The sequence below is a fragment of the Malaclemys terrapin genome, chromosome 1 (genome assembly GCF_027887155.1).
Source record: "Malaclemys terrapin pileata isolate rMalTer1 chromosome 1, rMalTer1.hap1, whole genome shotgun sequence".
Classification (NCBI taxonomy): Eukaryota; Metazoa; Chordata; order Testudines; family Emydidae; genus Malaclemys; species Malaclemys terrapin.
Window position 1 is genome coordinate 62,603,277 of NC_071505.1, and position 17,046 is coordinate 62,620,322.

The 17,046-nt window shown below is 37.0% G+C and overlaps 1 protein-coding gene across 4 annotated transcripts in view; it reads left to right on the forward strand.

The window, feature by feature from the left end:
• Positions 1-17,046, forward strand: part of MSRB3 (methionine sulfoxide reductase B3) — a 138,625-nt gene that overhangs the window by 42,738 nt on the left and 78,841 nt on the right. For all 4 annotated transcript variants that reach the window (XM_054025715.1, XM_054025734.1, XM_054025724.1 and 1 more), the window contains 2 exons: positions 8,371-8,479; positions 10,185-10,262. In XM_054025715.1, the coding sequence (XP_053881690.1) occupies positions 8,371-8,479; positions 10,185-10,262 (187 nt within the window). The remainder of the gene's footprint in view (positions 1-8,370; positions 8,480-10,184; positions 10,263-17,046) is intronic.

A 17,046-nucleotide genomic window follows, 5' to 3' on the forward strand; every position in this document is an offset into this window, starting at 1 on the left:
ATTGCCTCCAATAAGGAAGTAAAGGGGCATCCCCTGGAGATGATATACAGAGCTATTTTTCCCATATGAACAACACTTTAAAAAATGTTTTTTACATTTCAAAAACAGCTCTGTATTTCTTCTCCATGGGATGAGTCGTTTCTCACAGGCTCTGTCTCAGCAACATAGCCACCATTGTTCCACTGGCAGTTTTATGGAACTAAAGGGGAAAATGCTAGACATGAGATGAACCAGGCACCCACATCTCCCAGTGACTCTAGCACTAAAGCATGAGATGATAAAAAGAAAACAATTGGTTCCAATACCAATATCTAGCTTAAAAGGAGAGTGTACAAAAAAGGGATTTTTGTTCTGTTTTGTTTTGTTTACACTGCTATCAGTCATTAAAATCTTTGGAAGTTTGATTTTTGCACGAGAAACTTATGATAGAGCTGAAAATATCTGGAGAGAGAGATGGCCTATATATGTGGATCATCAACAAAACATCATGGCCATGGTTTGTTGATGATCCATTCAGATTAAAAACAAATTAGACAACTCCAGAGGTACAACTCCATTGTAAGTTTCCCATGCAATAAAATACTCTTTAAAAGAACCAGCTTTCCCCTTTACTGCGTCATCTCTTCCTTCTATCCCTCCTGAGTGTTAAAATAAAAGAGCGGGGTTATATTTATTTAATTGGCACCTGACCCAAAATATCCTCTCCAGCACTCAAATTTTCAACACACAGTGCTGCGAAAATGGTCTCTTTCTCCATTGCTACTGCTTGTTTGAAACTGCAAATGGTATGGGATGTAGGTTGGATATAGTCACCTGAAGCAAGGAAACGAAGGAGCCATTCCACGAAGAAATACAGAGCTATTTCCTCCTCCCTCCCAATATATGAAACAGTAATTTTAAGACCGAGATTTGTATTTTATTTAAAGTTAGCTTTGCAGATATTCAAAATAATAAGTCTTTGTCTTGCTAGTTGAAGAGAATCTTCTGAACAACACTTTAAATAACTCAAAGATGGTCTTTGATTGAATTCAGCTATGAGGAAACTTAGAACAGAAACAATGAACCAAAAGATGGAGTTAAACAAAAGTTGTGGATTAAAGGGGGGAAATCTAGAAAGTTAAATTAGAATTTAACATAAGACTTCTAATATGTAATTTTAGTAAGGCTGTCAAGAGATTAAAAAAATTAATTGCGTGATTAATTGTGCTGTTGTTAATAGAATACCTTTATTTAAATATTTTTGACTTTCTATATTTTCAAATATATTGATTTCAATTACAGCACACAATACAAAGTGTACAGTGCTCACTGTATATTTATTTTTATTACAAATATTTGCACTGTAAAAACAAGAAATCATATTTTTCAGTTCACCTAATACAAGTACTGTAGAGCAATCTCTTTATCATGAAAGTTGAACTTAAAAATGTAGAATTATGTGCAAAAAAAATAGGAGATAACGTTGCCCACTTCTTGTTTACAATGAAAGTGACAGCAGGCATTCACATGGCACTGTTGTTTCTGGTATCGCAAGATATTAATGTGCCACTTGCGCTAAAGATTCATATGTCCCTTCATGCTTTGACCACCATTCCAGAAGACCTGCGTCCATGCTAATGATGGGTTCTGCTCGATAGTGATCCAAAGAAGTGCAGACCGAGGCATGTTCATTTTCATCATCTGAGTCAGATGCCACCAGCAGTAGGTTGATTTTCTTTTTTGGTGGTTTGGGTTCTGTAGTTTCTGCATTGGAGAGTGTTACTTTTTCAAGACTTCTGAAAGCATGCACCACACCTCGTGCGTCTCAGATTTTGGAAGGCACTTAAGATTCTTAAATTTTGGTTCGAGTGCTGTAGCTATCTTTAGAAATCTCACATTGGTACCTTCTTTGCGTTTTGTCAAATTCTTCAGTGAAAGTGTTCTTAAAATGAACAACATGTGCTGGGTCATCATCCAAGACTGCTGTAACATGAAATATATGGCAGAATGCAGATAAAACCAAACAGAAGACATACAATTCTCCCCCAAGGAGTTCAGTCACAAATTTAATTAATGCATTATTTTCTTAACGAGCATCGTCAGCATGGAAGCACATCCTCTGGAATGGTGGCTGAAGAATGAAGGGGCATACAAATATTTACCATATCTGGCACATAAATGCCTTGCAATGCCAGCCAGAAAAGTGCCATGCGAATGTCTGTTCTCACTTTCAGGTGACATTGTAAATAAGAAGCTGGTAGCATTATCTCCTATAAATGTAAACAAGCTTGTTTGTCTTAGCTGAACAAGAAGTAGGACTGAGTGGAATTGTAGGCTATAAAGTTTAATATTGTTTTGTTTTTGAGTGCAGTTATGTAACAAAAAAAATCTACATTTGTAAGTTGCACTTTCATGATAGAGATTGCACTATAGCACTTAGTATTTTTCAATTCACCTCATATATTTCTTTTGTTTATCATTTTTACAGTACAAATATCTGTAATAAAAATATAAAGTGAGCACTGTACACTGTTTTCTGTGTTTTTTAATTGAAATCAATATGTCTGAAAATGTAGAAAAGCATCCAAAAATTGAATAATAAATTTCAATTGGTATTCTATTGTTTAGCAGTGCGATTAAAACAGCGATTAATCATGATTAATTTTTTTGAGTTAATTGCATGACTTAACTGCGATTGATCAACAGCCCTACATTTTTGTGATGGTTTGCCTGGAGAACGGGAGAACAGGTTTACTGATAAATTAGTTTACATTGAGTAAGAATCTGATTTCATTTGTTTCCCATTGTTACTGTTCCTGACAGTGCATGTTTAGTTATCATCTTAAGAAAATGCTGGCAGGTCAAACTAGAACCAAAAGTTAGGTATTGTAAATGTTTTCAAACTCAACCAACATAAATGTTTCCATCAATTGTTTTGTAATTCCAATGAAAAGTTTCTTCTATTTTGTTTTTTTTAAAAACAAAAACAAACCAACATTCTCCTATGCTGGAGCATTCTGCTAAGGCTAAATAAGCATAAAGGGAAACAGACGAAACAAAAATGAAAGTGACCTGCCTATTTTCATTCTTTCAAGATGAGGGAAATGCAAAGTGTCAAATAATAGCGTAAATGGTGGAAACTAAATTAAGATATTTCAATTTTTAATGAAATAGAAGTTTGATCATATGGGTAAGGATATTTGATTTTTTTTAAAAAATATAACTCTTAGTCTGGCAGCATTCCTTTTACATCAGTACTAGGTAACTCGCTATTAGGGAGGAAGGTACACCCCATAGATGGGGGCATGTGATTTGGAGAAGCAAGGAGATGTATGCTTAGACATAGATCTTGCAGTCTGATCCGCATGAGTAGACCCTTCTGTCCACACAGAATCTCTTTGAAATCAGTGGGGCTCTGCGTAGTCTCAGGGAGCTGTCTATACTGGTCAAATGGCAGAATTGAGACCTGTGGTGCTGTATAAAAAAATATGATTAAACCCCACTGACCCATGCGTGAAAAGTTTAATAATAGTATTGAAAACTGGAAGCCTGATTTATTATACAGTGATATAATCTAATCTAATTTATTAAACAGTGATATAATAACTGTCTCGCTGTATTTAATTCAGGAAGTCTTAATAGTATGTACTCATTGCATGCCTATTGTGGCCATTAGTGCGAAAGGGACTTATGCACATACACAAAGAGGAGAATATACACAGTGCTTTACATGAAATTTGAAATGTGAGTTATTTTCAATGCAGTAAGAGAAAGGAAGCAACAAAACAAAAGATACAATTGTAACAGTTCAAAAGCGTATTAAAGAAGGAAAACTATGAGTAGTAGCGTTTGTCACTCTATCTGAAGAAACCTTACTGCTTTTTTGTATTACAGTATTATTATTATGTTATTGTTATTAATTAAATCAAAGGAAATTGTGTATATGTTGGTGTTTGTCTTCATTATGAATCCCAGAATTGGTAAGTTTCACAAAAATAGGAATTTAGAAACAAGGTGAGGTGCTCAGGTCAACACCAGAAAATGCTTGCAGCTCACTTCTGTTTTATAGTGCTGGGCTCCAAGTTGAGGGAACAAGCTGTAAAACAAGGGGAAGTGATGGTGAGGATGGTAATTATTTCCAATGTGCTTTGCATTTTTTTCCCTCAAAAAGGCCATTTTTGAGATGCAGAAATCAATAAAACATCCAAAAACGATATTTTATGCATATTTGTTAGCCTAAAAATAGACATTCCTGTTTTATTATTAGTTTCATCCAAAAAAGCCTCTACCTTGTTTTGAAGCCTTGAAAGCCACGTTTCACTTTGGTTAGCACTGCTGCCGTTTTTGGCAGCATAAAGGATCTTGAAGTACAGCTGTATGCAAAATGCCTTTATAATGAACAGTAATGAGAATGAAGAGGGAAGGATAAACAGTAAATATTCAACTGGGGCCCAGATCTCTCGGAGTTCCATGCAGGTAGCCCCTGCCACAGACTTCACTGGAGCTCCATGTAAGGAGCTCACTGCAGAAGCAGGGGCGCAGGTATAACAAACCAAAACAGGATGTTCAGATGCACACTTACTATCTTGAAGATACGTTTAAAATTTCTCCTGTTTTTTACTTCAAGGAGGCAAAAATTGGAGTGAAAATTTAAGATTTCCGCCCTCCTCATGGTCCCATGAAATGACTGGTCCAAAGTGGATGCCATGCTAATTTTAAAACTGCAGATTATTTTTCTTTCACATTGACCTGCAAAGTTTATGAATAAGCAGCACACAAATTTAGATCTGATTTGCCAGGAAATTAAGAAGCCTTCTAAAGTTTTAGAGACTTTCATGGGAGTCCTGTTTCAACCCATTATTGACCCCTTGTTGAGAGAACTAGCACGGGGAAGATAAGCATGGGCTGATGGACAGGTTCATTCTGTGTTCTTTATGAACAGTAAGGTGATTTGATTGGGCTCTTGCTCTGTACTGTTGATATTTTTTCATAATTGGTCTGGATACCATATTGGTTGCATTATTAGTTGCTATTTATTGCACAATCACCATAGAAGAAATGATCCATCCATAATTGCTTTCCCATACTCCCTATATTTCATCTTGTATTTCCCACTGATTTCCTCCCCCCCCAAAAAAAGTTTTTTTTTTTTTTTTTTTTATTAACAATTGTCTTTAGAAACTATCATATAAGCTTTGCAGTGTGGAGTACAGGCATTATTTTAGTGCAAAGTGAGCGTTTTCCCGTCTCTAGTTTGCTGCTTCTTCCTCATCATATTTAAACCAATGGTGGTGATAGCATCGCTATAAACCACAAGCTAAAGATGTTGCATCTGTGCATGTTTTGCATGGGGATGGCTAATCTGGCATGACTAGTATTACAAAATAAGGCTCCAATTCAGGAAAATACTTAAGCACATGCTTAAAGTTATGCATATGTTTTAAGTGCTCCCTTGTATAGGAATGCTATTCTGAACTGGAGCCTAAGTAAAGAACTTAAAACACTAGAACCTTACTAATTCACCCTAACAGGGAGACCCATTGCAAACTAGCAAGTGGTGGGGGTAGCCAGTAGATATACAGCATATTACCCCTTGTCTCTGACATTCAAGAGCAACATGAAACAGGCTTGGTTAATTTACTGGTCTATCAGTTTGCCATGAACATTTAAACCATAAGTGTCAAAGCTCTGTTTAAGGATGTTCCTGAGATCTGAGGGTTGGGCCACGCTATGACACGAGGTTCATCCAAGTGGGATGCAGCACAGCATTAGAATTTTGCTGGCCAGTGCTCTGCAAACCTTGAAAATCTCTTTCCAGTGTAGGTCTGCAGTGTAATCCAGTGCAGAGTAACAAGATTTCACTGTACACGTAAATACTTGTCTGTCTTGTAAAACATTCAGGTAACTATAAAAACAATAGGTAAAAATCTCTTATAACATGCTTCCTACTTCTGATTGCAAGGTCATGGATTAAATGATATACAGTGAAATGGAAATTTCCTTCTGTATAGTAGTGACTATACCCCGTAAAGAATGCTATGATTCTAAAACAATAAAATCAGGGTACCCACTTAAGGAATTATTGTAAGAGTTTAAAATGAGATTTTCTTTTAAAACACTCAACTTTTCCATGATTTTTCAAAGTTGAGATATGCTTAGTTATTTTTTTTAATGTTAAGGAATGAGATGAAGTTTTGGAAGCAGAAATAATTTTGAGTGAGTTTTAAAAAAAAATAACGGGCTGTTTGTCTATAAAACTCATCGGACCAATTTGGGCTGCTTTTTAATATTAAAATAGAAGATTTAGGATTAATAATTCTCAGACAATTTCTTATTGAGCTGCATAATGCAACATTGAGTTATTTATGTAATGCATATACTTCTTTTTGCTGTTAGTTATCCTTTGAAAGACTTATTAGTGCAAGAAGACAGCACACCCTGAGAATAAAAATCTCCAAAGTTTGACATCTTTAAATAAGCAACCAAATGTTATAAAGAACAAACCTCACTTACAGTTAGGAAACAATATTTACATTTAAGGTTGAAAAGCCAGGATGTAGGAAAATTTTGCTAATTTGGAAGGTGACCTTTAAGTGCACCAAAACCAAATAATTTGTAAGCCATGGCACAGGGCACATTCCTGCAAAAGTTGTCTGAATACTTCTTTAGTGGTTCTTGAAAGACAAACAAAGAAACCTGGAATGAAATCTTTATCCCCCTCCCAAATAAGATTGAAACTAACAAAGGAGTATAGCAGCGCTCTTTCAAAGCTTGCCATTAACAGGAGGGTTCTGCAGCACAGTTAATGAGATGTTTCAGAAAACAATCTGTTTTTAAAAATGTTTAGATCAAAAGTAATTTCCAATCTATGAAATGAAGTTGCTTTTCAATACCTTTCATTCAGTAGCCAAGCTTTTTATGTTTGCATTATTTATTTCAATCAGATGTTCTCAATTTTACTTTTTCTCCTTGGACCTACTTGACAAGGTTAGTCAGTAGTGACCAACAATTTTATTCTTCCAAAGCAAAAAACGAGAGAGAGAAAGAAGGGTGGAGGTGGGGGAGGGGGAGAAACATCTTTGCCTAAATGATTTGCAAGCATCTGTGCTTTAAGCTACTTTTTATGAACACTCTTAGTAATGACTCAAGGTAAAAAAGCAGAAAAGCATCCAATGTTAGGAAATTGCAATCCAATACCACGTAATTTAAACCTGCCATTGCTTCTCTTGTACTAAATGACATACAGATGGGTAGCTCTGTTCCCTCTACTTTGGGAACACAATTGGACTTTTTATGAGTGTATATATTGCTGACAAAAATATTTTTGTCAGGACTGTTTATTTCTAATTGTGCATATTATAATTACTTGAATAATTAGAGTTATTTTACATGAAGTATTACATATGGTTAGTAAAGCTATTTCCACATTCAGCACACTTATACTAGTGTAATTTTTTTGTTTTCATTCACCAGAGCAACCTGTATTGGGTCCTGAAAAGTATAAATCTCAGATTGGCTTCCTCAAAAAAAAATTTTTTTTTAATTCTTTTCTAGAGTAATTACAGATTTTGCATTATAAGAATGATGTTTTTACAATAATGCCTTGAGACCATTTAGATTTTCTTTTTGTGTGTGGAACTAGGCATAGTCTAGGTTGGGATTTTCAAGGGAGTATGAGCCAGCTTTTGATTTTAATTAATTAACAAATTAATTAATACATCCCAGCTATAATTTTTAAGACAACTTTATTTTTGAGGACTGCACAGTTTTTAGAATAGTGAAATGACTTTTCTATTAGGGCTGATATTTTGATCTGCGTTATGAGACATAGTCCGTAAGAGTAATTCAATTGTGACAAAAATACACCTTTTGAAACAAAGTTAAAATAAATGTAAGTATGGTGGAGAAATCAACCATATTGGAAGTATAACAATTTATAATATTTAAAACTTCTTTAAAAGGTTGTGAAATCATTGGATGCTGAATTGTGGCTAAACATCATATGCCCATTACCTTATGTCTACAATATAGATGTCTTGAAAAGAGCATTGAGTTTCAGTTATTTTTTGCAGACTTCTTTTTTTTAAGTGGTAGGAAAATGTTACCTTCTCATGAATGACTGTAAAGATTTAGGATGGCGCACAGAAGGCTTTGGCTGTAGCACATTGTCACTGCTCCAGTGGAATCACCTGGCTTTTGAGCAACATTCTTTTAAAACTTGGATTTGAAGAAATAATCAGCTGCAGTTCAGCTGAGCCGTTCTATTGCATTAGGGACTGGTCTGGTCATTGACAAGTGAATGCAGAAGCTATGCTGTGGCCGTCAGCCAAAGCAATTATTCAAGATTTAAGCTAAAAAGACTCCTTCTCTCATATCCTCTCCCTTTTTCAGGGTCATGTAGGGATAAAAAGAACTGCAAGGTGGTCTTTTCCCAGCAGGACCTGAGGAAGCGGCTGACGCCTTTGCAGTACCATGTCACTCAGGAGAAAGGGACTGAAAGGTATGGCCGGCTGAAGGAAGCATATTCATGAAGAAATAGGCATCTTTCCTTCTTTCCTCCCCTTTGCTGCTGTTTCCCCTCCAACCGCTTTCAAGAATTCTCCACTTGTTTACTAACCCCTACAAATTAACACCACTGAAAAGACAGGCATCTGCCGTGTGGTGGTCAAGGCAATAGTGTGTGTGTGTGTGTGTGTGTGTGTATTAAATGAACACTAAGTGTCTTATAAAGTCACAGAGCTTATGTTTAGGGTCTGTTTTTAGTTTACTACAAAATGTGTGGAAGTAATAGCGGTTTAGGTACATTTTTTTGGAAGACATCACAGTGAGCAGAACCAAGAGGAAAATGGCTCTGTGCCAGGAGGCTGAAATTTTGAAGGTGGCCATTGTAAGTATAGACATTTTGGCTGCAAAAGAAGGTAGCATAATTTAGTTCCTTTCCACCCCACTCCAATTTCTTTTTGAAGCGCATGTGGAGAAGGTATTTATTGGCTCATTTGTGGTAGGAATGTCAAAAATTTTCAATAACTGCCCTCACATGGCTTTAGTCCCTGGAAGCTAGCCCTAAATCCTGGATGGAAAAAAAAGTGCTCACTTCCAAACTGTTCGTAGTGAATAGTCTCTCTCAGCTGATTCCAGCATGAAGGCAACTTGCCAAAGTCTAACCATTTTGTTGTCTAATTTATACCATGGAGCTTGGCATAAGGCCCTAGCTTACCTCTGATCCAAATGTATTAATGATGTAACTGCTTGTTTTCATTCATGACCTGAAAGGGCTCTTTACCACACATGGGGTCCTAGTTAATAGGCAACACTCTTCCTATCAGAGTATACTATTTGCTGAATGTAATGAATGAGAATCACTGGCACAAAACCCCCCACAAATGAGCTGGCAGTGGGACCTGAGCCTCCACTCATGAGACCTTCTTCCACCCTAATCACTTACTGTTGTGTATATGATTAGCAAAATGATTTAATGCACGCAAACAATTGGAGAGTAGGTCATTCTTAAAAATCCTGTTTATAAAAAAAAAATTGGACCTCATAAAAAGGGTGAAAGGATAATAAAAACAAGCTGCTGAGCACATAGGCTTTTTGTTGGACTAGCGCAGCTGATTTGTATTAGATGAATGACCTCCTAGCCCTTACGTTTGTTAACTTAGAAAAATATTCCCTTAAAACTGTAATATTCCTTTTCGACTAAAAAATATAAGGCTCACGCAGCTTGAAATGATGGACGAGTTGTTTCATTTTCTGCTAAGATACGAATGATACTCGAACACACGGGCAGCCCATCCTATGCTAACAAACCAACAGTGTCATTTACCCACTACGCTAGAGCTTTATTTGTTGCTGAGCATTTGAGATCATTGTTAAAAGATTGTTTGAAGACTAAAGCTAGAGAAATGCTCAAGATTAATTGAATTTTAAACCATCTTTGTTTAAAAATTACTAATTTTAGGAAGTTGCCAAACAGTTTTAAACAGCAATTGGTTTTTGTGCTCTTATTTTTGATGTGTGTGAGGTTTTGCTTCCTCCTGAATAGTATGCAACTGTTAAGGCAAATTTATGAAGATATTCATTTTTTCATTTGATAAAGAATAACAATAGCTAACTCTTGAGTTCAGCTTTTTGCACTCTAATATAGTATTTAAAAAACACTATTCCTTTACTGATTTTTAAAATAGCGTTCTTGTTTTTCCCAGCGCCTTTGAGGGAGAATACACACATCATAAAGCTCATGGGATATACAAATGTGTTGTCTGTGGAACTCCTTTATTCAAGTGAGTATATTAAATATAATTTCAAGACTTTTTTCTGTATTAGATATTATGTTATGACCCACTGTAATCTCTTGTGTTCCAGGCTTTACAGTTGCTTTGTAAGAAAAATTAAAAATTAACTTTCATTCAAACCAAAAGATAGTATAAAAAAATTTAAATAGCATAATACAGTAAACTGGGAGTCTTGTAGTATAAGTAACTTGACTGGGAAATGAGTTTTATAATACAGAGCCATGGACTTAGCTGGTGAGGTAACTTTAGAGTTATTTGAGTTCTTTATTTCAGCATTGGAGATTCAGATGTGGGTGTAAACCAGTGATCCCCATTCTGCAGGCTCATGTAGGCCCAATGGAGGTAGTCTATCCATTCTCCAGTCAGGTGGTTAGACCTTTAAGAACATAAGAACATCCATGCTGGGTAAGAACAATGGTCCATCTTTTGATAGTGGCCAGTGCCAGAAGCTTCAGAGGGAGTGAACAGAACAGGGCAATTATCGAGTGGTCCAGTCCCAGCTTCTAACAATTTAGGGGCACCCAGAGTGTGGTGTTGCATTCCTGACAATCTTGGCTAATAGCCATTGATGGATCTCTCCTCCATGAATTTATCTAATTCCTTTTTTAACCCAGTTCTACTTTTGGCCTTCACGACGTCCCCTGGCAATGAGTTCCACAGGTTTTACTGTGTTGGGTGAAGAAGTACTTCCTTATGTTGTTTTAAATCTGCTGCCTATGAATTTCATTGGGTGATCCCTCGTTCTTGTGACGGGGTAAATAACAGTTCCTTATTCACTTTCTCCACACCATTCATGATTTTATAGACCTCTGTCATGTCCCCCTTAGTTGTCTCTTTTTTAAATTGAATAGTCCCAATCTTTTTAATCTCTCCTCATACAGAAACTGTTCCATATCCTCTAATCATTTTTGTTGCCTTTCTCTGTATATTTTTCAATTCTAATATATTATTTTTGAGATGGGGTGACCAGAATTGTATGCAGTATTCAACATGCCATTATATTTTCTGTCTTCTTATCAATTTCTTTCATGTTTCCTAATATTCTGTTAGCTTTTTTTGACAGCTGCTGCACATATGAGCAGATGTTTTTAGAAGACTAACCACGATGACTCTAAGATCTCTTTCTTGAGTGGTAATGGCTAATTTACACCCCATAGTTCTGTATGTATAGCTGGGATTATGTTCTCCAATATGCATTACTTTGCATTTATGAACATTTAATTTCATTGACCATTTTGTTGCGCAGTTCCCCAGTTTTGTGAAATCCCTTTGTAACTCTTTGCAGTCTGCTTTGGACTTAACTATCTTGAGTAATTTTGTATCTTCCGCAAAGATGCTACCTAACTGTTTACTCCTTTTTCCAGATCATTTATGAATATTTTGAACAGCACTGGTCCCAATTGCAGATCCTTGGGGGACCCTGATCTTTACGTCTTTCCATTGAGAAAATGGACTATTTATTCCTACCCTTTGTTTCCTGTCTTTTAACTGGTTACTGATACATAACAGGACTTTTCTTCTGATCTCCTGACTGCCTACTTTTCTTAAGAGACTTTAGTGAGAGACCTTGTCAAAGGTTTTCTGAAAATCCAAGTACACCCCATACACTGCATCGCCCTTGTCCATATGCTTGTTGACCCCACTCAAAAAAGTCTAATAGATTGGTGAGGCGTGATTTTCCTTTACAAAAGCCACGTTGTCTTTTCCCCAACATATTGTGTTCTTCTATGTGTCTGATAATTCTGTTCTTTACTATAGTTTCAACCAGTTTGCCCGGTACTGAAGTTAGGTTTACTGGTGTGTAATTGCCAGTGTTCAGAGCCTTTAAAAAAATTAGCATTATATTGGCTACACTGCTCTGCTGCCAAAATGCTTCTGAAATAAATGTAGTCAAACTTTACTAATTCTGGGTCACTGAGAACAAAAATGATGCTTAGAATTGTTGATTGGCTCTAGTTTTCAAGATATGCTATTGGATCAGTATATACGACCCTTGACTGGGGAATGGCGGAGGATAAGTGAGTTATAAAGGGAAGGGATCTCAATTTAAACCAGAAATGACTAAAATACATCTTTGATTGGATCTATGAATAAATCTATGACTGGGTTTGGATAGTACTTGCTTTTTAGACAAAACAATGAATGATGCAATCTGAAGCTGGTATTGTATCATACATGATATGAATTACATCATGTTATTCCTAGAAGTCATGGATGATGCAATCATAACGAAGCTTACATCACTCTGCTGAACAAATTGCCCTATATCAGCTCTAGAAATCAAACAGTGTCGTGCTCTCTTATTTGTCAGTGTTTGATTTTGCAAAGGGACACATTTCTGTTTAGCCAAAGTGAGCAGAGATGCCTCGTACTTGTGTGAACTGTGCAGATAACTTCTGCTATGTTTGTGGTGAAGTGACTTTTGCATCACAAAAACACAGTATAACCACTATGGTTAAGAAAGCCTATCACCTTTATTTTGGCTGCAAAAGTGGAGATCAGGACAAGAGGTGGGCCCCACACATATGCTGCAACATTTGTGCAACAAATCTTCGCCAGTGGTTGAACAGGAAAAGGAAATCTATGCCTTTTGCAGTGCCAATGATTTGGAGAGAGCCAACAGATCATACCAGCAATTGTTACTTCTGCATGGTGTCTCCAGTTGGGAAAGGTGTGTCAAAGAAGAAAAAGTGGACTGTGCATTATCCAAACATTCCATCAGCTATACGCCCAGTACCCCATGGAGAAGGACTGCCGGTTCCTGATGCACCAGAATCATTCTCACTTGAGTCAGACGAGGAAGAGGATGAAACTTCTGGTCCTGAACCATCAATGTCACAGGACCCACATTTTCTCCCATCCTCCTCCTCTGAACCACACCTCATAACACAAGGTGAACTGAATGACCTTGTCAGGGATTTGGAACTACCCAAGAGTAAGGCAGAGCTGTTGGGCTCCAGACTACAGCAGTGGAATCTCCTGGCAGGTGATGTTAGGGTTTCCATGTTCCACGACCGTCAAAAGGATCTTGTCCCATTCTTCTTCATGGAAGGTGATCTTATAGCCTGCAACAACATCGATGGTGTGATGGCAGCCCTCAACATCGTTCATGATCCAGATGAGTGGAGACTGTTCACTGATTCATCGAAGACGAGTCTTAAAGCTGTTTTACGTTGCATAATGGCAATGTTTTGCCATCAATTCCAGTTGGTCATGCAGTCCATATGAAGGAAACCTATGACAACATGAAACAACTTTTGAGGTGCATAAACACTGACCAACATCAGTGGCAGCTTTGTGGTGATTTGAAGGTTGTTGCTCTCTTGCTTGGTCTGCAGACTGGATACACAAAGTACTGCTGTTTCCTCTGCGAATGGGATAGTCGTGCAAGAGATTCCCACTACATCAAGAAAGATTGGCCACTCCGACAGTCATTGGAGCCTGGGAGGAAAAGTGTTCAGCATCCACCACTTCTTGAATCAAGGAAGATTTTGTTACCACTCTTACACATCAAGCTGGGTCTGATGAAGAACGTTGTCAAGGCCATTGACAAAACACAAGCAGCTTTCAAGTACCTCCGTGGAAGATTTCCAAGGTTAAGTGAAGCTAAGATAAAGGAAGGTGTCTTTGTTGGTCCTCAGATTCGTGAACTTCTTCGAGATGATGCATTTGACCATGCACTGCGTGGCAAGGAAAAGACTGCATGGAAAGCCTTCCAGTTAGTGGCAATAAATTTTCTCGGAAACAACAAGGCAGACAACTACAGGTTGTTGGTGGAAAACCTCCTCAAGGAATACAAAAGCCTTGGTTGCAACATGTCACTAAAGATACATTTTTTGCACTCTCATCTAGATTTTTTTCCGCTGAACTGCAGAACAGTGAGCGACGAGCACGGCGAGCGATTTCACCAGGACGTTGCAACAATGGAGAAACGCTATCAGGGCAAATGGAGCCCATCAATGCTTGCAGACGATTGCTGGACAGTGACAAGAGGTGCTCCATTTAATGAATACAAGAGACCAGCCAAGAAGCGCCGAGTAGACACTGAATAGGACTAAACTATGTACATAATAGTTTTTTGCCTTTTGTTTCATAAAAAAATTTATTTATATAACCCTTTTGCTGATTTTTAAATTGTTACATAAACAGGACAGGTGAATATTATCATGTAAGCAACCATAAACACATGAAAAGACCTAGGTTTACAATTTATGATTAAAACTCTATTATCTACAGAATATACATAGACATAAAATGTAAAAACTTAAATATCTTGGAAACAGTAGCCAATCAGTTGTTTTAATTGTCATATTTGAATTCAGCACATCAAAATACATAATAAATAGCACATTTTATCTCTGAAGCAGATGACTTCCCCAAAATTGTAGACCAGTGGCTATCTTCCAGTCATATGGTGCAGAGATTGATTTAAGTGATAGATTATATACTACAGTTAATAGTTCTATAATTTCATATTTGAGTTCCTTCAGGACTCTTCGGTGAATACCATCTGTTCCTTGTGACTTATTACTATTTAATTTGTTCCAAAACCACCTCTACTGACACCTCAATCTGGAATAGTTCCTCAGATTTCCCATTTAAAAAGAATGGCTCCGGTGTGGGAATCTCCCTCAGATCCTCTGCAGTGAAGAACGATGAAAAGAATCCATTTAGCTTCTCTGCAATGGCTTTATCTCTTCATTGAGTGCTCCTTTAGCACCTTAATCATCCAGTGGCCCCACTGATTGCTTGTCAGGCTTCTGATGTACTTACAAAAAAATTTTGCCATTAGTTTCTGTGTCTGTTGCTAATTTCTCTTCAGATTCTTTTTTGGCCTGTCTAATTAAGTTTTACACTTGAATTGCCAGAGTTTGTGCTGCTTTCTGTTTTCCTCAGTAGATCTGACTTCAAAATTTTAAAATATGTCTTTTTGTTTCTAACAGCCTCTTTTTTTTACTGAGTTGTTTAGCCATGGTGGCATTTTTTTGGTCCTCTTACTTTTTTTTAATTGGAGGTATATGCTTAGTTTGAGCCTCTATTATTGTGGGTTTTTTTTTTTAAATGTCCATGCTGCTTGCAGGCATTTCACTCATGACTACTCATTTTAATTTCCATTTAACTAGCTTCCTCATTTTTTGTGTCGTTCCCCTTTTTGAAGTTAAATGCTACTGTGGAGGGATTTTTTGGTATTTCCCTCCCTTCAAGGAGGTTAAATTTAATTACATTATGGTTGCTTTTACCAAGCGGTTCAGCTATATTCACCTCTTGGACCAGATCCTGTGCTCCACTTAATACTAAAACAAGAATTGCCGCTTCCCTGGTGGGTTCTAGGACTAGCTGCTCCAAGAATTAGTCATTAATGGTGTCTAGAAATGTTGTCTCTGCATCCTGTCCTGAGGTAACATGTAGCCCGTCGATATGGGGATAGCTGAAATCCCCCATTATTATTGGGCTTTCTGTTTTTGTAGCCTCTCTAATCTCCCTGAATATTTCACACTCCCTATCACCATCCTGGTCAGGTGATTGGTAGTACATTCCTATTTCTATATTCTTCTTATTCAAGCATGGAATTTCTATTGGTACATTTAAGTTTTTTGGTTTTGTATTTTTTTTTAATTCAAGATTTTTGCTATATTTGACTCTCTGCTTTCTTTCTCATATTGTGCCACTCCCTCACCATCATGACCCACTCTGTCATTCCTGTATATTTTGTACCCTGATATTACTGTGTCTCATTATCATTGTTCCACCTAGTTTCTGCAATGGCTATTATATCAACATCCTCATTTAATACCAGACACTCAAGTTCACCCATCCTAGTACTTAGACTTCTAGCATTTGTATACACGTACTTATAAAATTAGTTAATATTTAGTTGCCTGCCTTCACGTGATGTGATTGAATGGGACTTTTTTTCATTTGATTGTTTCTCTTCAGTTCCTACCTGTACTTTATCAATTTCTATCCTCTCCTCTTTACTAGGATATGGAGTGTCCCCTTTAATAAAACTTCCCCAGAGGACTGTGTCTGTCCAAATCGTGTGCTTCTCTGAACTTATTGGCTTAAAAACTCCTCTGTCCTTTTAAATTTCACATGCCAGCAGTCTGGTTCTGTTTTGATTTTTAGGTGGAGCCCATCCTTCCTGTATAGGCTCCTCCTTTCCCAAAAGGTTACCCAAGTAGTTTACAGAGAAACAAAATAGTTGGTTTTCTTATTCAAGGGGAAATTATATATGCTCACTGAATTTTCATATTTATTATTCCATATGAAGAGCTGAATTAGACATTTTGGCCAAGATTTTTCAAAAGCAGGCTGCTAATTTAAAACTAAGCCTCTTTTAAATGTAGTAGGGGAAAATATCCTACAAAATGGGGCACTAGAAGCATAACTGATTAAATGGTGTCAATTACTCTTTTTCTTTAAATATTTTTCACTTTTGTTTAGGCACTTTCCTTTTTGACTATAATTTCTTCACTCTGACTTCTTCTCCTGCCCTGTTTTGTCTTAAGTCTAACCTGGTCTTTTCCTTAAACAGCAACATCTGCTTTTACATTCTCACTCTGTAGAGCATATGGAAGACAGCAGGTCAGGACAGGCTCTTATCTCTGACTAGGTTGGGGAAAGGAGATCAATAGAATGATATATGCATGAGACATCCCTAAAACCTATTTTAAAGTGTTGGGGGCAGGGTCAAGGAGGAAGTAAGAGCAAAAAATAGGAAGAATGGCATTTGAAAGTGTCTTAAGATCAGTAGTAAGCAAAATTGTTTGGA